The 21,476-nt window shown below is 39.6% G+C and overlaps 1 protein-coding gene across 4 annotated transcripts in view; it reads right to left on the bottom strand.

Moving 5' to 3' along the window:
* Positions 1–21,476, bottom strand: part of PTPRO (protein tyrosine phosphatase receptor type O) — a 150,441-nt gene that overhangs the window by 19,991 nt on the left and 108,974 nt on the right. For all 4 annotated transcript variants that reach the window (XM_054056282.1, XM_054056281.1, XM_054056280.1 and 1 more), the window contains 7 exons: positions 20,991–21,102; positions 15,430–15,581; positions 12,627–12,747; positions 9,029–9,168; positions 6,382–6,514; positions 4,900–5,020; positions 2,905–2,973 (listed from right to left, as the gene is read on the bottom strand). In XM_054056282.1, the coding sequence (XP_053912257.1) occupies positions 2,905–2,973; positions 4,900–5,020; positions 6,382–6,514; positions 9,029–9,168; positions 12,627–12,747; positions 15,430–15,581; positions 20,991–21,102 (848 nt within the window). The remainder of the gene's footprint in view (positions 1–2,904; positions 2,974–4,899; positions 5,021–6,381; positions 6,515–9,028; positions 9,169–12,626; positions 12,748–15,429; positions 15,582–20,990; positions 21,103–21,476) is intronic.

The raw sequence follows: 21,476 nt of genomic DNA on the forward strand, positions 1-21,476 counted from the left end.
TGAAACAAACAAGAATTGCCCCAGTAGCAGGGTTTTTTTGCCAAAAAAAACACTTGTTATGTTTGGGGGTTTTTTTCCTCCTATCTGAAAATCTGCTGTTCTAAAAGCAATACCATCCTACTACAACTGATCTAAAGAGGAATCACAAGGTGAAATTTCCTTTTCTGGGAGCCTCGACTCTCATGAAGTTGGTAGATACTGTATTTTCCCCAATAAACAAATCACATCAATTGCAATCATCTCTAACTTTAATCTTCCATGTAGTGATGGAAAACTTTGCCCATGCAGTGAAAGCTCCAAGTTATGCTTTAATGAGTTTTGCTGGTAATTTAAAAATGGGCAGTGCACTTTCTGCATGGTGTTTTCCCCAGGCGCTGGTAGGGATTGCGTGGGACAGCTAGAAGTGAGAGCCTTTCTAGTCAAGCATAGGCCATAGTGGTTGCAGGAATACGGCCTTAGGGCTTCTCTGTTTTTAGGGTTTCTATGTCTGGACTGAGGATGGAACTATGTTCTCTATAAGCAGACCTCTCATGCCACAGAGAGGTGTTTGTTAGGCTTAGAAGACAGAAGTAATGATGCGAGAGGAAACACCCTCAAGCTGCACCAGGGGAGGTTCAGGTTGGATATTATGAAATACATCTTCACTGAAAGGGTTATCAAGCATTGGAACAGGCTGCCCAGGAAGTGTTGGAGTCACTGTTCCTGGGGGTATTTAAAAGATATTCAGATGTGACACTTAAGAGATATGGTTTAGTGGTAAACTTGGCAGTGTTAGGGTCATGGTTGGACTTGGTGATATTAAAGATTTTTCCAACCTAAACAATTCTATGATTCTATGTTGCCAGAATACTCCTCTTGCCTTTGGAAAACTCTAAGTGTGGTTTTCCAGAGTTTTTAATTCTTCTTGCCTACAGAGGCAGAAGGAACTACTTGTTTCTTCTTTTATTATCAAATCATCATGAGCAATTTCCACACTCTGTTGAATCACAGGCTAACTTGTTTGCCGACCTACTTATATTGTTCACAGATTAGGTACTCCGACATCTAAACCAGATGATTTTATTCAACATATAAAAAATATGTAATTGTCTAACAATTGAAATACTGGTTTCCTAGAGACTTTATGGTATTTTGCCTACTGCTTAGGTGTACTGGAAAAAAATTATTTAATTAAAAGACACGCAGAGATTGCTTAAATCCTGAAAACTCTGCTGAGATGAGATTTCTCTAGGAATCGGCGGATATGCCTATTCCTCCCTTAGTAGATCCTTGGAATAATCCCAATCAAAATGGGTTGATTAATCCTTCTATCTGTCTTTAGGGCAGTATTTCCCATTTGTCTGCCGGGATGGACAGTGAGTCTGGTCATGGCGGTAGATGACAGAGGCACACAAAACAAGACATCTTTACTAACTCTCAGGGAAGTCAGGACCATAAGATTAGGGGACATCGCCTTCAGTTACCAAAAAAAAGAGAAAATATTAAGGAAGAATATTTTCCTGATTTTATATTTTTATAATATAATTTATGTATGCATACATATATGCCTATGTATACATACACACACACATACTAAATCAAGCAACAAGAACTTTCACATCCAAATCTTATAATTAATTCCCCTTCCCATAAAAAAAAGCCTTTTATGGTTTTAATAACATCTGTTGCTAGTTCAAACATTTGATTCAAGCTTGCATATTTATTTAACATGAGTGTTTGATCTTCTGCCTTCTTTGCCATTAATATAGTCCAAGCAAGAGAAGCTGAAAGAGAGATTAGTTTGTGCTGCATATAGCTGGCTGCTATTAAAGCTAAACCAAGCAAGTGAAGCTTGTTTAATATCCGGTTAATTAGCAGCACAGTGAGGTATTGACAAGATTTGCTGGGCTTGTTAGTTCAGTATGCACGCTTATTAGCAAAAAGCTTATAGTGGTGCAATGTCAATCCATTTAATCCTGTCCTTGCTGGCAGGCTGTGTCCCATGAGATCACGGAACCAGTTCCCCATGCATCAACTCTTCTTTCCAACTTCTTGGCTGTCAACAAAGCTGACCATAGGTGTAAAAGCAAGGCTTGCATTTTCATCTTCCTACTGGAATGGGGCTTTAGAGGGCTGATTATATTTTTTAAGTATCTGTGTTTGGACTTGCCTTGAAAGATAAGAGGTTTTTGCAAAGACTGCTGATAACAAACCAAGTCAGTCATGTAATGTCAATGACCACAGTGGTGCCAGTCAGGCAGGTCTCAAGAGAGACCGATTCCTACAGGCTTGCTCTGTTCAAACACTTCTCTTTGGCTGATGGTGTCAGTGATGGCTGACATCAGTGCCTGCAACTCTTGTAGGTGGTTTTCTAGACTGGCAAGAAAATGTTGTGGGGATTTTATTCCGAGTCATTTGAACAGCATTGAACATTAACTTACAGTAAATATTTGAGTTGGCTTGTCCTTGTCTTACAATGCAAGGAAAAATTAATTAACGGCACTGTGTGATGACAGTTGCTAATTGGTTACCTGAAGGCAAACTTACTCCTGGATGTAAATGTATCTCTATGGAAGTGCTAATGGATTAATAGAACAAGTTTCTACACTTGTGTTATTTCAGGAAATATGTCTGTAAGGGAAAGGAAAATAAAATCTTTCCAAACACATCTATGCAACTTGGCTGACATGCATATACATCGTTCCCTACTAAAAATAGCAGCTGACAAAACACACAGTCTTGAGTCAAGAAATAAATATCTATCATTCAAGAAATAAAATACTAAATTAACAAGTACAATAGTTTTTTCTTAAAAAGGGACAGTGATGACAGAAAAAATAAGCACTTAAGATTAAAGATCATATTTGCCAAAAAGCAGAGATGGGAAAAAAGCTCATAATTAAAAGTTTTGCTTCAAACACTCACCAGTTATAGGGAAGCTTTCCATCTCTCTCTAAAGATGCAAAATTGACAAAGGTGCCAGCCCCGCACTCCCTGTTTCAGGAAGACCATTGAGCACAAAGTTACATTTTTGATTCACAATGCTTGCAATGACTTAACAGAGGACTGAGAGTTTCGGAGAAGTCATAAGTAGTCACGATCTGTAACTAGGTCTAAGATATACTATGATTAACACAACTGAAATCCCTTAACATAGTTGTCCAAAACCAATAAATGTTCAATACCACCTGAGATCAAGTTTCCTAATAATGCTTAAAAAGAATGAAACGAGGGAGAAGTTGCTAACAAAGGGCCTAGATAGACCTCATTTTCTGTCTAGAATTGGGCTTTCCATTGGCTGGCACTAGCACTAGTTGCTGGCCTCTGATGCATATTTACATTTTTATATTAAATATTCATTGCCCCAGCTCTAAGGTGAAGATGTATACAATGTTTCCATTTGACAGGAGCATGGCAATTTTTAGTTCACAACATAATTTTGACACTTCCCCCCCAAATTTCCTGAAGAACATTCCGGTTAATTTATCACAAGTCCATTATTTTCAGCTACAAATCATAAACTGACTTGACTATTTTTGATTCCCTGATTTAAACAAATAATTGATTACAGCGTCTCACTGGATGTACTTTTTAAATTTCCTCCCGGGGTTTTTATCTTCTGTGGCTAAAAGCAGTGCTGAAAATAAAAAGAAAAAGCTTTGGGCTGCCTGCACAGTAACCAAAACATAATTTGGCTGTGGATTTCACAGAGCCAGTTACATGTAAAAGGAAAAAAATGCATAATATTCACTGAAACGGATAGCCTTTAAAATACGTGTGATATGGTCATCTGTTGCGTGAAATGTGAAGCCAAGACAAAACAAAAATCACAGTGGCTGCTAGGTTGCCAAGCGCAAAATTCTTCACATATGATTTTTACAATGAAATAATTTCCATTCCTGCCAGAGGAGAGTAAATTAATGTATAATATATTACATAGATTATAAAAGGATGAAGCTTCCAGGACCTTTAAAAAATCAGGGTGGTTTGGAGAAACATCCAAAGTTCATCCAGGTTGTAACACAACCCACATTAAAGTGAACTTTTACTGGTTCAGGCCACCAGGAAATTAAATTCAAATATTTGGGTAAAAATCATTAGTGCAGATAGCTGAGGGAACTGTAGATTCTATAAGAAAGGTCTACTCCTACAACATAATTTTTCCCTTCTAATCTATGACAGAACACATGGAGATCATCAAGACTATAAGTGAACATCAGGACCTAGTATCCTTTCTGGATTTGTGGGTGTCGGTGTATATTTGGCTGCAGCTTAACTGTGTAGAAAAGCAAGATCTAAGTGAGCCCGTATGCTCTATTCCACACTGCAGTTCCCATAGGGAGGAAGCCCATATAAAACCAGAATGTGGACAAACTGAAGAGCTGAATTTGGGGGCAGATTCGCATTTGCTGTAGTGGGAGATGCTCAGGATCCTGGGTACATCCTGTCCTAGGGATTTGGCTGCCAGAGCTCAGGCCTCAGATGCTGCTGAAATGCAGCATCCTGGACCTGATGAACAAACCATCTTATCTGTTGATATGGAAAACCTCCTGTTCCAAACTATACAAAAATTTGCAGAGCATCCTGGTGTACTGTTCTTTCCAGTTGCCTCAGATTCTAATTATCCTTTAGGCTCCTGACACAAGTCTTTTGTAATAAGGGAATGCACTTCTTATGGACCCAATCTTACAAAGCTTGAAATGAGACAAAGGTTGAGGCTTGTAACTCAGACCAAGAATGAAATTAGATAGAGGGAGAAGATACAATATTCCTAGACAGCAGTGGGACTATTTTGAAGGTAGTCTGTTCACAAGCGTCTTGAGCAGCACTCATGCACATAAGCACCCTCTATTACAACTATTGTCATGATGTGTTTGATATTGTCTGAAATTTTTGGAATTACCATAAATCTGGACATACCTGGCCATTTGTAGATGTTTTCTCCTTAGTACAACAAGGGTCACCAGCAGCAGTCCAATCAGAAGTATACTTAGGATGGCTAACACAGAGATTACCACTACGTTGGGATTCATCTCAGTGACTGTACATACAAACATAGGTTCTTGGTTATTCAATTCAGAAACACCAACAGTTTGGGGGATTTTCTCCCCTAAATGTTGACAGTATTTTTTTTTTCTGAACTGATCTCATTCAGTCTCGAGTGTTATAGAGAGAAAATCTACTACTAGAGATAAAGAGAGATTTTGACTAGCTATTGCTCTTACAAAATTTCTGTGGGGAAATGACTTCACTCTGGCATTTTGTTAATCATGTTCTGATACTTTTTTTATTTTTCTTTTTAACAGACATTCGTAACACAAGAGTAAAGGGTGAAGGAAATACAAAATCGAGATGTTCATCATAATCTCTGTCTCCAAGGCACATTTTAACTCTGAAGACATTCAAGAATAATCAATACCTTTCCTGACCCAAAAGCAAAACAATAGACTGAGGCTTTATAATACACTGGGTTGAAACTGACTGAATTAATTTGGAAAAAAAAAAAATTAACAAAATATTCTGTTTTAAATAAGAGCTGGAATCATGTCTCGATAAAAACCCTTGATTTATTTTCATTCCATATTACACGTTTATTGACTGTACAACTATGAGATCAGATATCCTCTACTGTTTATTATATAAGAAATTCTTTCTACTTTACTTGCTCAGAATGACTTTACATTCACAGTTGTCTAGAGAAGCATTTTTTTTAGATAGAAAACATGGAGATTTTTTACACAAAGTAACAGACACTGAACTCCAACATGGAGTGGTGATTGAGGTATAGGATCACTGACTAAAGCTACACAACTCCCTAACTAAACAGAGATGGCACTAATCATTATGAAGAAGAGATTTTAAAGAGAGGTCCAGTGCAGCTCAACATTGATATTCTTTCCTCAGAGTAAGTACAGAGCCAGGCTTCACAACACGCCTGGGGAGCCTCCATCGGGAGCTATCCCTTCAGGGTGTGACTGCTCGAGATCCTGCAGTGATCCTTCTGCTTCTCTTTCACCTTATCTCCACTGCCTCACTGAATACAGAAGCAGCTGTGACTTCCCTCTTGTTTGGACTTGGCTGAGAAGACATTTTTCCCCATAAATGTCATCAAGCAATACCCTGATGTTCAGCCTTGATGCCATTAACGAGGTTCCTGGTTTCTAGAACCCAGTATAGAATCGAGCAGCTATTTTATATTTTTCCACATCAGTCCTCCCCACCTCCCACGGGAATTTTCTAAGGACTTTATAAAGCTGCTTCCCCATCCCATCCACATCTAGAAGCCTTTCCGTGACACAAACAGCTCCTGTGGCTGTTATTACTGAGGGCAGCTTTAGAAAGCAAGGAGAAACAGATGTTGTAGCTGGAGGAGGAAAAAGAAAGCAGGGAAGTGCTGCTTACCCATAGTGGAAACCGCAATGAAAGTGGGCACGCTGGGACTATTGTGGCTGAAGGTGGTCACACTGCAGTTGTAGGAAGTGGCAGGAGTTAGGCTGGAAATGGTCACTACATGTGAAGAGACAGTGACAGGTTCCTGCAGACATGGGGAAAAATACACAGAAGTTTCTCTCTCCTGTAAACGCAAGGGCACAAATCAGTGCTTCCCTCTCCACCCATATATTTGACTAGAAAACAGCCCTTTGAAACCCAGGGAAGATAAGCAAGGCCTGCCCTTGAAAATAGGCATGCAGCCTGGCAGAAGAGGTGGGAGGAACAGGGGTGAAAACAGCAGCAGGAATAGCCCAGAGCACCCCAGGCCACTTGGGAAGGGATAGGAGGGTTCTTCACAGAGGGTTCATCAGGCACACAGTGGGGGAAGGACATCCCCAGAGGCAGGCAGAGCTCAGAAGTGTTGGTTACTAAGCCATACAGGTAGGAGAAAAAGTTATTTTTATTCAAAGCACAGCCAAGGCAGTCACAACTTCTGCACCCTCATATGGACAGGTGTCATCGCTGTTTCTGAGGCAGTTCCTATGAATATGAAGACCTGTGAACCTTTTGAGCGGCCGAAGTGAAAAGCAGGTTAGAGCAAAGCCTTTGGGTAATAACTATGATCAGACATCCCATATCTCAGTTTTTGGAGATAGTAGAGACTATTTACACAATGTTTTAATTATGTTGTCCCTGGTACACATTTTTTTTTTTTTTTTTAAATTGCTGATACAGCAAAAAGAAAATAAATAAAACACAATCTTAAAGATACAGCTCCTTAGAGCCTTCAGAGGCTTTTCTACATTCTCTAGCAGAACCACGGGTGGGTTGCGGATGTGAAAAGAGGGACACTGAGACAGTCGTTTAGAAAGGGAACAGGAAGAGGTTTTATGAATGAACTCATTCCAGACGCAGAGTGCGAGAACTGTAGTTACGAGCAGCGTATTTTTGCAGGGGCCTGTTGTCAGTCATAGGCTTCTTCTAGGCTAGCAAGGTTTACTGTTGCAATGCAATTCTGGGGTACTTTATGCAGATTAAATCACATGTGCATGTAAGTGTAAAGAAGGAGACTTTTATTCCCTGAGCTGAAAGTAGGGGCCGCAGTTTGGCAGTTGGACTTGGCTGGATGTTTTTCATTTGCTCCTCTGGGAAATTTAAATTAGTCAACCAAAACCCAAGTTGTTCATAAGCAAAAAGCTATTGCTTTTTCATTTTGCTGATTTAAGAACGGAGGAAAGAGACAAAAATGTTCATGTAATTAGCACAGAAATATGACAAACAAAGAATTTTCACCAGTCTAATGGGAAAATAGCCCTTTTAACGGTTCAAAAAGGAGTCCTTGCCCTGTTTTCTTAGAGACAGAAGAGTGAGTGATGAATATAATGAAAAGTGAGCTGACAATCTCAGTGCATTTCCCAGTGCCAGATGTTCATGTCAACAAATGAGACACCCACTGAAGCTCCTGCCAATGGAACAGTGCTTTCCTGATGTTCTTAGAACAGAGCTGCTCTGCAGTAAAGCTGCAAATCCTGTGGTACCTCCACAGCCCAATCACATCATTATTTTCCATCTCCACTCAGTGGATTATGACTTCACAATGTTTAGCTATTCACTGTTAAAAAGCAGAAATCTAGAAGTGGAATCCAAACTATTCAAAAGATAGAACTGCAGTTAAACTGTGATTTCATGCCATGAAAGATCATTCTGTCATGTGGACTGTCATACATAATGTTCACGTGAGAGAATGATTTTTCATGGCATGTAATTACAGTGATACGCTACACCATCAGCTAAATTGCAAAGTTAGCCTCATAAGCTGCACAGCGTTGAACGTGAACTATTCCTCCTGCATTCTTCACTGAACAACGTTACCAGTCTAAAGAGATATTCAGGTTGTCTCTGAGTACCGGTACCTATCTGAACAGAGAGGAAAGGAAGTTCATTGTGAGGCTGAGAAGGTAGGTCTCTAAAGAAATAGCCTAAGAGACAAAATGCACAAGAAGCAGATGCATTTGCAGCTTAAAGGTACTCTTTGAATAGCAGTGAAGGTCCTACTGAACTTGAGTTAACAGTTCTCCAAGCAAGGAATCAAATATGCCAGAAATAATTAAATGCTGTATAAAAAACTTTATAGCATCTAAATACCTCTTTTTCCCCTATTCCTTATCAAGCTATCTAAGCATTATCCTTTTCTGCCCACTGACATTCCCTTAGTTTTGTGGCCTTTAAGGTTTTGCACATTATATTAGAGCCATTTTCATGAGTAGCTCTTCATTTTCATTTTCATGAGAGTTTCAAGACTGACACCCTGTTGGATGCACACAACTTCTACCCAATTAGTTATAATCTCATCAACAAGACAGAAGTGAATTTTAATATTGCAAAGTAATAAAATATTTTAACATTTTAAATGCTTTGGTAGTTTAGCTCTTAAAGGTTTAATTCTGAACCACCTTACCACATTTGGTTTAATGAACTAACCTGTGTAATGAGCATAAAAATGTCATTGGGCTTTACACACAAATACTACTTAGCAGACACCAAACCAGCAAGACGCAAGGCCCACTCTTAGTTTCAGAGATGAAGAGCAGAAACCAAAGAAGAGATGCTTACATACCTGGACTTTTGTTTCCTGACCAGATCCAGCCTGCTGGCAGTAAACTTCAAAGAAATCAGCCACTCCTTCTTCCACCCACAGCAGAGTCACAGAGGTTTGAGTCTTGTTGACAGCAAACAGTGATTTTGGAGGTGCTGGTTCTGGTTAAGAGAAAATCTCCTTTTATTAATCTCATCTGTAATTTTCAAGATAACTGATAAGAGGAAGCCCCAAACATAAACAAAAGGAACATCTGATGCCCTTTTATCTTTCATCTGCTTCAGACAGAACCTGCGAATGTAAAGCCCTGCCTCTCGTAATGATAAACTACTACTGCAAAAAGGGAAGATGATGAAGAGTCGGTTTTTCTTGTCTATTTAAACTGTTCTCTGTTTGGAGAGTTGGATAATTATTTCACTTCCCTTTTCAGCAGAGAACTTGTTTGAGGGCAACCAGCATATTCTATTAATAGAATGATGCTAGAAACTCTTTCGGGAGAAGAGAGCTGTCCACCTGCTAGCAACACATTGGGCCTGAGGAAGTTTTTCTTCACAAGGGCTGCCCCAGGAGATGATAAAGAAGTAGCTTCCCGCAAGTGAAGGCCATCTAGGTCCACTTAATTGTAGCAGAGGAAATATCCAGTCAGTTTAAAAGAAAATACTGTAGTCTCTTTTTTTTTTTTTCCTCCCCTTTTTTTCCCAGGCTAACATTTAAGGCCCATTGGATCTGTGCTCATTTTAGCTAGCTGCACGAGGTGCAGATCTCGAGGTTCTTCAATTCATTGCTGTTGTGCTGCATGAACTGACAACGGGCAAACATATACAAGGGTCTAGGGAAGAGAAGACATCCCTGGAATAGGAGGGTCTCCTGGGAGTGATGACGCCAGAGACAGGGGCTGCACCCATTGCCCCCAGCCCCGGTCACCTCTCACACCGACCTCGAGTGGAGGCCACCCATCATTGCAACCCTGAGTGAACCAACCTGGAGTGAGGAAAGCACAGGAGAACAGGAGGGCAAAGCTTGTGGAGCAAAGAGAGAAGCAAAGAGCCTAGGCACAGAGTTATACTTTTTTTCTCCAAGATTATTTAAAGACCGAGGCTCAATCCCAATTTTCATCCTTGTGACTTCACACAACAGGTACTGGCAATCCCTATCTTTCAATGCCTGAAGCACCCTGGCTTTCTTTGGCTTGCCTTCACAGACTGCAAAGTTTGGGTTGTACATTTTTGAGCTGTTCACCAGAGTTTTCAGATTTCCTAATCTCTGGATGTTTAATGAAAGTTGTCATTCTCAAGGAATGACCTGACTCCAGGATCCTAACAGACTGCATAGAATGGGCTACATATAACAACATTTTGCTCTAATTTTTTCCCTTCACAAATAATTTGTTATTCTCATTCTGTGAGGTGCTGTCACGGGAACCTGGACACGATGTGTAAGATCCACCACAAAAAACTTGGCAAAAAAGGACTTGCTCAAGTGGTTATAGACATTTTGGAGACATATCTGACCCTCAGACAATCAGATCAGTGTTCTAGAGTTGGAGACTGCCAAGATTATATTGGCATCGGGGAGAGAGTTGGGTAGGGACTGAGGCACACTCATGTGGCTTCTTCTGTGTCGGAGATTGCAGTGTACATGTTGTCCCAGCACTACATAGGAAAGCATCCCTCTCCCTTAATTACACCCATATATCTGCTCTTGGATTTGGAAATACATTCCATCCTTCACTCCAGGTAAAAAATGGCCTCAATTAAAATATGAGTTTTGCATTTGGGCATCATCCCAAATAAATCCTCCTTTCGCTTCTAGCAAATGGCTTCATTTTTCTGCAAGTGGAAGATTGCCAGGATGAAGCAAACATCGCGGAGGGAAGAACATTTGGCAGGAAAACATAAGCGACTGCCAAGTGCTGAGTTGTCTATCACTTAGAGTCAGTTCCCACTACTGCTAATTACAACTCCCATTGCTCCCTCAAACACAGAGAGAAGGAAAACCTCTGGTAAAATATCCTTATTATTGTCTATTCAAAGAGCAAAGAGCACAAAGAAAAAAAAATTCAGCACAAAGAAAAAAAAAAATCAACCCCAAACCCAAGCCAACAAAAACACTGCACCCAGAAGTCTACAAGTGATTTATTGAAATGGAATTCATTTCACCTACTCTTTGTTGTCCATGAAAAAGAAAGAGCAAAATACCTATACTGCTTCAATAATATTCTGCTTGTCCCTAAGCAAAAAACAGGGAGACATAACTAGGCTGCAGGGTGTACAACATGAATAAAAATGGCACTTCTGGACCTGTCTGAAAAATAAAGCTAGCTGATATTTTGAAATTCCATCCTAAAACATTGGCATAAAGGTAGCAGGGGGATATACTCACCCTCACATATCCATCACTCGCTTTTGAGAACAAACACACACACACACACAGAGGTAACTCTGTGCACAGACACAAGACATGGGGAAAACAGTGGACAGGACTTGTGTAGGGAAGGGAAAATCCATGGTATTTGTCTGTATCTTTCAAATACTCCTTTTTGTTAAAAAGACCTGGAAAAGCTTCAGATTCTTGTGGCTGTACTGCTTGCCCCAGCACTTTTTAAGAGATTTGAGTAAGAGCTATTGAGAAACATGAATGGACAATGATTGCTTCAAGACCTCTAATTCAGTTAGAAATTATGGAGTCCTTTAAATTTACTTCTTTTACTGCCACTTACAAAAGGTTCATTATATGTGTAGAGAAGATAATCCAGTTTGTAATTACTAACTTTCCTTCACCCACCTTCACAGTGGAGTTAATACCTGTAAAAGCAGTTAGGTATACTTTGAACTTTCACAGCTTGAGGTATCTAGGGCTCAACAGTTATATGTTCATGCAGAAGTGACAAAATCTCTTAAAGTACAATTGTATAGTGTTCAATCTTCCTCACAGGTAAAGGAACACTTTAGGCCGAAGGTTATATTTTAAAGTCCTGCCTTAAGGATTAAGCATTCAAGACTTTATTTTTTTTCCTTCGAGTGGATTACGCATATTTCCATTAAAATGATGCTGGGTTCTACAGCCATGAATCTGATTGCTTTTGCAAAGGGTACTGACATTGATTTGTATATAAGAGTACATTTTTGGTGTTGAAAGACTATGGAGATGTCCAGAGAGAGAGGACAGGACACAGGAAACCAAATCAAGTGGCAGAGTGCAGACACAGAAACAGGCTTGATAGAAACAAGGAAGGTTCTGCTTCATATTGAAAAGTTCATCTGCGAAGCCTGAATTGCCGTTCCCCAAAACCCACTTGTGTTTAAGACCTCAGGGAAGCAACGGTAAAGCAGAATTGGTCTCCCAATGGAGGATTAAGCAATTTCCACTCTCCTACTTAACAGTCAAATTCTGCCACTCTTGCTCCTCTTGGGTAATACTATCTTAGGAGAGCAGCTCCCCATAAAGGAATGAGACAATCTTCTCACCAAGGTCAGATGAAAATTACAGCTTTGCAAAAGAAACAGTCACAGGTACATGACTCTGAAACAAGGAGGATGCCGAATCTGCTGACTGAATTACTTTTGTAGTCAAATGAGAGAAGGGATGAGTTTATAATTTACAAACAAACATTTCTTACCCAGTTTCACAAGCTGAGGCAGAGAAGTATTGCTGCCTCGTTCAGTACAAGCAGTCACTGAAAGGTTGTAAATATCCCCTGGAGGCAAGCTCAACACTGCAGTCATCACATTGCGTGTTACCTGCAATAATTATAGACACCAGCTGTTGAACATGACATGAACCATACATCCTTATTGTAAAAATAATCTGGTCACTTAATATACTACAAAGAAAACTTTTGTGCATCACAGCAGATGTCTTCCGCGTACTCTAGATTTGTTACATGAATCAGCTCCCACTAACACCAACTGTGGAAAACAGTAATGCTCAGCAGAATATCACAATGCAAAAAGAAAGTAATCTTAGGTTGTATTTTCCATACAACCAGTGAAAATTTAAGAAAGAAAGAAAATATCCTTCACACTAATGAGAGTACCCTTGCACAGAGATTTTTGAAGTTGCAAAAAAATGCTTAACAAGACATGGATTTCAGTTCATTGCAAAATTTTAGACGAATTTAAATCAGGTCAGATATCTCTAAGAAGAGTACACAAGACGCATATAGACAAGCCTTTATATATCCTAATCTCAAATTAAATACAGCTGGGCAAGTCTAACACCCACCTGGAGACCTGCTGACTTGACAACAGAGCTCAGCACCCAATTTTAGTCATCTGCAAGCCTGAAACCTGATGTGATCCAAAACTAACCTGAGCTTAAAAAGGCTGTGAATAATTTCTGCCTGTTAATTTAGAAGTGAATAAGCTCCCCATTTCTCCATGAGGAAGGATGCAGAACTCAGATAACGCAACAGGATATTTTCAGAGCACTTGTAGACTACCCACAAAGGGCACGTTCAGTAATAGTCACTTAATTTTCAGGCTGAAGCTTTCAGGTCCAAGACACACAGTTCTAAAGAAAGACTAACAGGACTATGCACATGACTTTCATCACTTCTCTAAAAACTGACCAGCTTCCACAGAAGTCTGATAGAGTTGCATATTTATTTTAATAATCTCACAAGAAAAACAACCATAATAACAATCTTAATAAATCAGATAAAGAGATTACAATATTTCCTTTTTAAATGAAATGATTTCTTAAAGTGACTAACAGATCTTAAGAAAAAAGGTACACCCTAATGCCTAGAAGTGTATACTCATATTTACAAATATAAAAGTTAGCTATAAATAGCATGATCCAGGAATTTCCTAAAAATTACTTTCTAGATTCCCTTGCCCTGAAAATAACATAAAGACAAAACTTCCTAAACACATCCCTAAAGTTTGAAATTTCGTTTGCAGCTATGCCTTATTGTAGACACCCTGTATTTTTAATTTTTGTTTAATCTAAAATTACATTTCCAATACTCTTTTCAATTTGATTTCATATTCAACGTTTAGTTTATATTTATTTAATCAAATATTTTCATCTTAAATGCAGTTAAATGGGAAAGAAATCAGATTTTTCCTAGAAGAATAATAATGTCCCAGAGAACAGGACTTTTGGAAGGAAGAGAGGAAAGGGATATAATAGCACATTTTTTTTAGAATCCAATTGTTAAAATATTTTATTTGGAGGAAAGGAAAAAACGTGGAGTTTTCTTCCTCGTTTGAAACAAAGATACAAATAGTGGAAGTACCTGCTGTTCAGAAATGTCATGGTTTTGAACAGCTCTGTTAATAATGTAATTAGATTAATGCTGCAACAGGCTCCAGATGGGTGCATTCCTGCAGCTAATAGCAATCCAATGAAAACCAGGGTGATCCATATAAATCCAAATGAAAATTGCTGATGAATTTGTGCTTATGCTGAAAATCCACTTCCAATACAGCATCTGCTGAGTCTTCAGCTGTAGAAGGGAAATTTTTTCCTTGAAAAGTAGCAGATACTCTCTCCCTGTCAACAATTATAAGATCAATAGAGGTGTAGTAAAGTTACAGGCCAGAGGCTGTAGGAAAGTACATTGCTTGCCATATACATTCCTGCACTGCACTGCTTCAGCGCTATTGCAAACACTTCTCGCTGTATGTCCAGGGGCTGCTCTTTTGCTTCAGGTTAAACATGCATCTCAGTACCCTGCAGCAGCGTGACTTTAGTCCATAACTGGAAACCCCATATTTCTTTTTCTAAATGATTCTTAAATATGCTCAACGAGTTCAAGAGAATATGCCAAGAGCACCTCTTAACATTCAGCAAGTTTTCTAAGAAGTGCACGTGTTCTGTGTGAAATCTTCATCGCATCAGTTAGTGGAACATGTATTCAAACAGAACAAGAAAATCACATGATTTATAAGGATATCTGTTTGATAAAGTCAGAAGGGGAAGCGATAGTACCTGGCCTGAATGAGCTAAAATAGTGTAGTCTGGTTATCATAGAATCATAGAATAGTTTGGGTTGGAAGAGACCTTAAAGATCATCTAGTTCCAACACCCCTGCCACCGGCAGGGACACGTCCCACTAGACCAGGCTATAAATAAATAGGAATTGAAAAGACCTTATTTGTTCACTAAAAAATAGTCTTGCTTTACTGTTACTATGTTTTACTGTCTGTAGCTCAGAATTCTATCAGCTATGATTCAATATTTAAATTCATCCTGAAACTATCAACACTTGCACTGGATCACCATAGAACCATTTTGTCCACCAGCTATTTTGAAAGCTTGAGTCTTTGGAAACATGTGCTAACACTATGAAATAACTTTAACTGACCAGGATCCTGCCAGTCTTAATCGCCTTGCTTAAGCTTTGTAATACAAAGTTATCAACTCAGGACAAAAAATAGAGAGAAGTGAGTGATACCTTCCCCACTCACACTTACACTCTTCTTGATTTTTTTCTTTCCTTCTGCAATGACCATCCAATGAAGCATCCTGGAATGAGAAAGGTCAGTACCATCTCCCCCATAGGTCCAGGTGACATACAGAAGGTGGTTGTAATATTCTATGGAGGTAATCTCGGGTGCCACTGGTGCTAAAGGAAGAAGGCAAGTGTATTAGAGACAGAGTCTAACACAGTTGATTACCAAATTCAGCAATAAACTTCCAGCAAGGGATACTGTTGAGAAGAAAGTATCACAAAGATAGCAGAAAAATATTAGTAAAAGCATCTATCCTGGAGTTTTAGCTGAAAGAAATGAAAGCCAACATTTAACCTGGAGATATTTGGAACAATTTGGTTTAAAAAAAAAAAAAAAAAACACAGAAAAAAACCCCCAAGAAGCTACTGGGCGCAAAAACCATTTTTTTGAGTCAACATTTATAAGTGGAATCCAAATTCAAGTAAAAAAGCCTAAAACCTCAGATACTGCTTAACTGTGCTATAGCACTAAAAAGAAATGATAAACTATGAGAAATGAAGAACTGTCACACTGAATGATTTGGATAGCTTTTCCACAGGAAAAAATATCCTCTCTTCACTGAGCTTGCATTCTCCTAGGAGGAAAAGCCCCAACCTGTGATTTGTCAGGGAACACCTTTTTGCATGAAAAGCTATAATGACCTTTGTTCCCAGGGTGAAAGCCCCATTATCACAGAAGGCATTGGTCAGCTGAGAGCCATCTAAACACCAAGTGTCTAGTCTACTAGCTATATTATTAGGTATTAGGTGAAGCAGCTGTTGTCCTACCTCTTCCTCCCCACACCCAGGTCCTGCCCAGCACTTTCCTGCGTGGTTCACAGTTCAAGCTGCCCCACTGCAGATCCATCAGCCTGATTGATGGCTTGTCTTGCATTGGAGCTGCCATCAAGCCCTTGGCTCCCTATGCAGCCCAAGAAAACAGACAGCAACCTTGAGAGCTCCACATCTCCTCCTAAAATAGGTGTTTAAGGTGAGAATTACCTCCTGGAGTTGCTCCTCTATTAACTGCAGATGGAGTATATCTGGTTGGCTCACCTTGATTGCCTAATTTGGAGGTGCAGGTTCCCAATTAGGATTTAAGTTAAAACTGAGTGAAGACCCAAAAGTAAAGGCTGGTGATTGTAAAGACCATTACTCCCTCTCAAAGTGATATCAATGGGATAAACTAGATAAAAATGGGTAAGTATACAAATATGTGTGCTTGGCACATTTTTAGGAGTGCTATATGGAAAATGATACAGACTGATTGATCTTCCTTAGCACAAGCCTGTGAGTGAACCCTTCCCACCACCAGAACCCTGGATGGCAGCACAGCTGTGGGTGCCAGCAACAGAGGTGGAACCTAAGACAGACTCAGAGCTTGGATCTGATTGAAGGGGCCACAAGATGTCACTGCTGCTTTCACAAAGGCATCTATGACTTTTGCATTGAAACATTCGTTAAAGAACAGATTTACTGAAGTAATTGCTGAGAAAGGCAGCAAATACAATCCATGGACAATTTAGAGCCATTTAGAAACGTTTAGTAAGACTATTCTCTCAAATTAATCTTGAAATGTCCTTTTATGCTGGTGAGAGGAAGCAATCCTATTTAGTGTAAAATGTTTAAAGCAACACTGCTTCTAATTTCTAGAATTCCTAGTCCATCTCTACACAAGTATTGTGTATTCCTTACAATGAGAGGTCACGGGTGGCATGAATCTTTTGCACTCATAGTAATTTCCTCCTATACCTAAATATTGATGATATGACTCCATTCGTAATGTTCACACAGCTTATTTTCTTTAGGTATCTAGCAACAAACATCCACAATATGTGGAAAGAGACTACGGGCCTTGCATGATCAACTTCCCTAGCCCCACGTTCCACTGGAAGCTGAATGGCACAGATAGTCTGTAGGGAGTTATATCGTGTTGCTGATCCAGCCCAAAAGTGAGAGCTGACAGCATCCACAGCACCAGCAGACAGCAGCTTCACAAGTACAAATGTGGTTGTACTCGCTAATTCCAATAGCCTGTCTTTCTTACTCTTCATGACTCTTCAAACGCCAAAGCATTCTCATTGTAAAATGAAAATGCTGGTGGTCTAAAGTTCCCTTACTTACGATTGCTTTAAATCCAGCTGTTTGCAGCAGGTGGCATTAAAAACTCATTAATCACCACAGCAACGCTGGCAGAGAGCCACAATCTCTCCCTATGTTAAAACAACGACATGCAACTATTGCTGCAGGAGCCTAAGATAACAAATGCTGTTTCTAGTAAGTCTCTGGGATCCTCCAAATCTCCCCTATTCTCCTGAGGACACCTGACCAGTTGTTGTGGGAGAGAGTTATATATCATCTGATCTCTTATAATACCCTCTTTATTCCAGGTACTGCAGTTCAGTAAAGCCGCAGCCTCACTACAGACTCCACATGAGCAGCAGGATCTCGTGTTAGGGAAACAAGCTTTCTGCAAGGTTTGGTCCCAAACTCCCAGGTGATCCTTCTACTTGTGTTTTTAAAAAAACCAAGCTTACATTCAAGATGCACAAGTTAGCTTTCCAGTTATACACAGAAGAACTGACAGATGGTGTACTGCCAGGAAGACTACAAAACCTTTATTACGGTATTTTAATATCTAGGACTTTTTGGTGAGCTTTTCATTCCTGGCAACCTGTGCAGGGAAGGTAGCATTGTTCAGCATAATGCTGAAAGAGACCAAGTGCTCCATAAAACCAGGTGCTCTCTCTCTGGAAATAAAGAGGCTGAGGATGATGAAGAACTCTGCGGTTACTTCTGGTAACTTGAAAGAGTATAGAAGCAACACCTACTTGGGACAAGCATTTCCAACCTGCAGATGTGAAAAATTGGCATGCCACTTTCTCACAGGTTACTGTAACAGCTGTCCACAGACAAAGCTGAAGGGTTTCAAGTAATAAGATAATCAAATAGGATAGGAATGTATTTAATACGCACATTCTATGGTGCCCTATTGATAAGCACTTGTGATTTGCCCAAATCAGATTATTTTGTTAGGACCCTTCCCTTAAAATGCTGCAATCCGGCTAACTGCTATTCAACATTTTTATCAATACTCTGAAAGTCAAAGCATCACCGATGAACCATGCAAGTAAAATGGCAACTGGCCGAGGAGTAGAGGATTTGGACAGGGCTGTGATTTGAATTATTTGCCTCTAAGCTGGACGCGTTCAAATGAAATGTATTTCAAAGTGCCAGGTGCAAAGCTGAGTCTTTAGGAAAAAGACATGCAGACAACATTTCCCAGATGACAAACTGGAAAGCAGCTACCACAGGAAGTAGTTGGGAGCCACAGAACAGAAGAAAATCAACACAGACCTCCAGTGTGATGCCATAGCAAATGCAATCATCTAGATGCATGAACAGGAGACCATTGAATAGGGAGTTGATTTTGTCCCTGTAGGAGAATTTAGCAGACTGGTATTACACTTTCAGTTTTCACATACTGTGGTAAAGACAGTAAAAATTAGAAGGCAGAGATGGAAAAAAGTAACATGAAAAAATGTATTACTGACAGAGCACCTGATGAGTTCAATGGAAGCAATTTATCAACAGAAAAGAGTGAAACTAAATTCTGTATAGAGAGGGGAAAAAAGTTTTGTGTCTTTTTAATCAATAAGAGAAAAGTGCAACAAAAAATATGGACCAGATATTCAAACTAGAAAAAATCAGATCAGAAGCAAAGGATAAACCTTTGATAAGAAGAAATTCAGCTTTGCTATAAAACTTTCCATTTGACTCTTTTCTGGATATTTTCACTTGAGACTAGATGACCTTTTTGAAGAGAGGTTTTTCCAATCATAAATTGATGACAGGATGTAAGAGATTCATCCACTTCTGAGTTTTGTCTGCACCTCCTAGTTAAGAGGTTGATCCATTTTTCACCTAATATCAGTAACAGTCTTTACCTTCTCCATACAGAGATCCACACGGATTCTGATGATGCCTTAGGTTATAAAACAAGCTTAATCTCCCTAATTTCTGCTGCAGGTTTCTGGAGACACAATATCGAAGTGTGAGGGCCCCACTAGAACATTTCAACTTTAAAACGGTGAACCTCGCACCCAAATGAGTTGGAAAACACATTTTTCCTCTCATACAGCAACCAACCAGCTGGAAAATTGCTTCCTTATAGTGCTGCAGAAAAGTTGATTGATGCCAAAGGACAATGAATATCCCTGGAGACCCTTTAAAGGGCCCTGGTGAGTGCCATGAGTTTCTGATACACTGGAGATGGAGAAGCAACAGAATTTGTTGGCAGTGTAGCTTGGGATCAGATATTTCAGGCTGGGAGGGTTTCTGCTGACTTCAGTGGAGCAAGGACTTAACCCACTAATAATTCTGTCATTGCTTTGTTGACCACAGGCGCTATATTAATCATAACTGCATTCAGTGCTCTCCTCAGATACATCCTTTTAGTCTCTCAGCAAAAAAAATTCTGGAACTAGGCTAGCATCTGTTTTGAAGGGAGTGGCTGGGACCTTGTAGGCTGTTTTTTTCCTCGTAATTTCATTTCTACATCTATAAGAGTGAGTCATACTTTATTTCCGCTCAAGGTGCACTGAATTATTTACTGCTTTCAATTACTTTCTGCAAGGTGAACTAAATAGTGGTGCATAAAAGCAAAATGATTCAGTAGGGAAATCTGATTTCAGCAGCCTGGATGCTACGAATACATGGCAAGGCACTAACAGGACCTCTTGTGTGCTGTTCCCTCTATGTCTAATCTACATGACACATTGGAGATTCAAATCCAAAGTACCTGACAGGAGACAATAGAGTGTGTTAAATGCAAGGCCAGTCCCGACTGGTAGAGGATGATTCATGTGGTTATATTAATTTACTGTAGCTGAGAATACCTATTAGGAATGACTTGCCCCCACCAGTTTCCCAAATCCACCCAGCGAGGGTGCAATGCCTCAGTCACAGAAGGACCCTTCCCTATTTACAGTGAGCAAGAAAAAAACACCCAGCAGAAGAGGCAAAGCTAGAAGACAAGAATACCTGCCTTGTCCTGCCTAAGAGTGCATAATTCTACTCCATGCCAGATAAAGTGCAGTCACAGTCTGATCTGTGGATTACTGGGAGGAGGTAAAAGTATTTGGAAACAATTAAAATATAGGGGAAAATGTTTCATAACACTACCAAGCCTAAGACTTCAGATTAATTATTTACTCATTAACTTGTCAATGTTTAAACATACAGTGTCGTGAAAGACACACAGGTTCACTGGTCCTCACTGGAGCCATGAATTCAGCTGATGGAGAGGACTGGAACAGGGTAATCAAATACTGTGCTTTGCAGAAGAAAATTCTATATATTTATTTAAAGCAGTTCTCAAGGCTTTCCTTAAAGAAATAAAAAACAAAGCCTAAAATAACACATTTAGCTGTTAAATATCCTAACTTGCAAGTATCTGCAGGTGAAATGCAACACCGAAGTCGAACTTTCTCAGCACTTGTGTTCCAGGGAGTATTTCCACAGTCTTTTCAGGTGAGTGCTTACCTGTTATGAAGCTGATGGTGGAGCTGTCACAGCAGCTCAGCTCTGGGTCACCCCAAGTCACCATGGTGACTCGGAAATTGTAATACCAAGCAGGCAGCAGGTTAGCTATTTTCTGCAAAGTGACAAAAGACAAACAGTAGCTCAAGAGAAAATTCAGCATCCCGAGGTGTGACCTATAAAATAGAACAATTTTCATAAATCTAGTGCCCACGTTCATTTTACTCTGCTCCCATTCCTTATTCCAAAGGAAACCTCAGTAATTTGGCATTTGATTTCATATAAAAATCTGTACAGTGAGAGTAAATACAGTTGTGATGGCTCTGCTGCTTATTCTCTACCTGCCATGGGAACTTCTCATCGATTTCCAGGGCAGTGAGAACGATTCCCACAAAGCTATCTTCCATCACAAAATTCAGATTTCCTGAATATTTAAGTGGAAAATGTAGGCTTTTCTATTTTGATTAAATAGTGTTGGAGGATAAACTA

Source organism: Cuculus canorus, chromosome 1 (genome assembly GCF_017976375.1).
Source record: "Cuculus canorus isolate bCucCan1 chromosome 1, bCucCan1.pri, whole genome shotgun sequence".
Classification (NCBI taxonomy): Eukaryota; Metazoa; Chordata; class Aves; order Cuculiformes; family Cuculidae; genus Cuculus; species Cuculus canorus.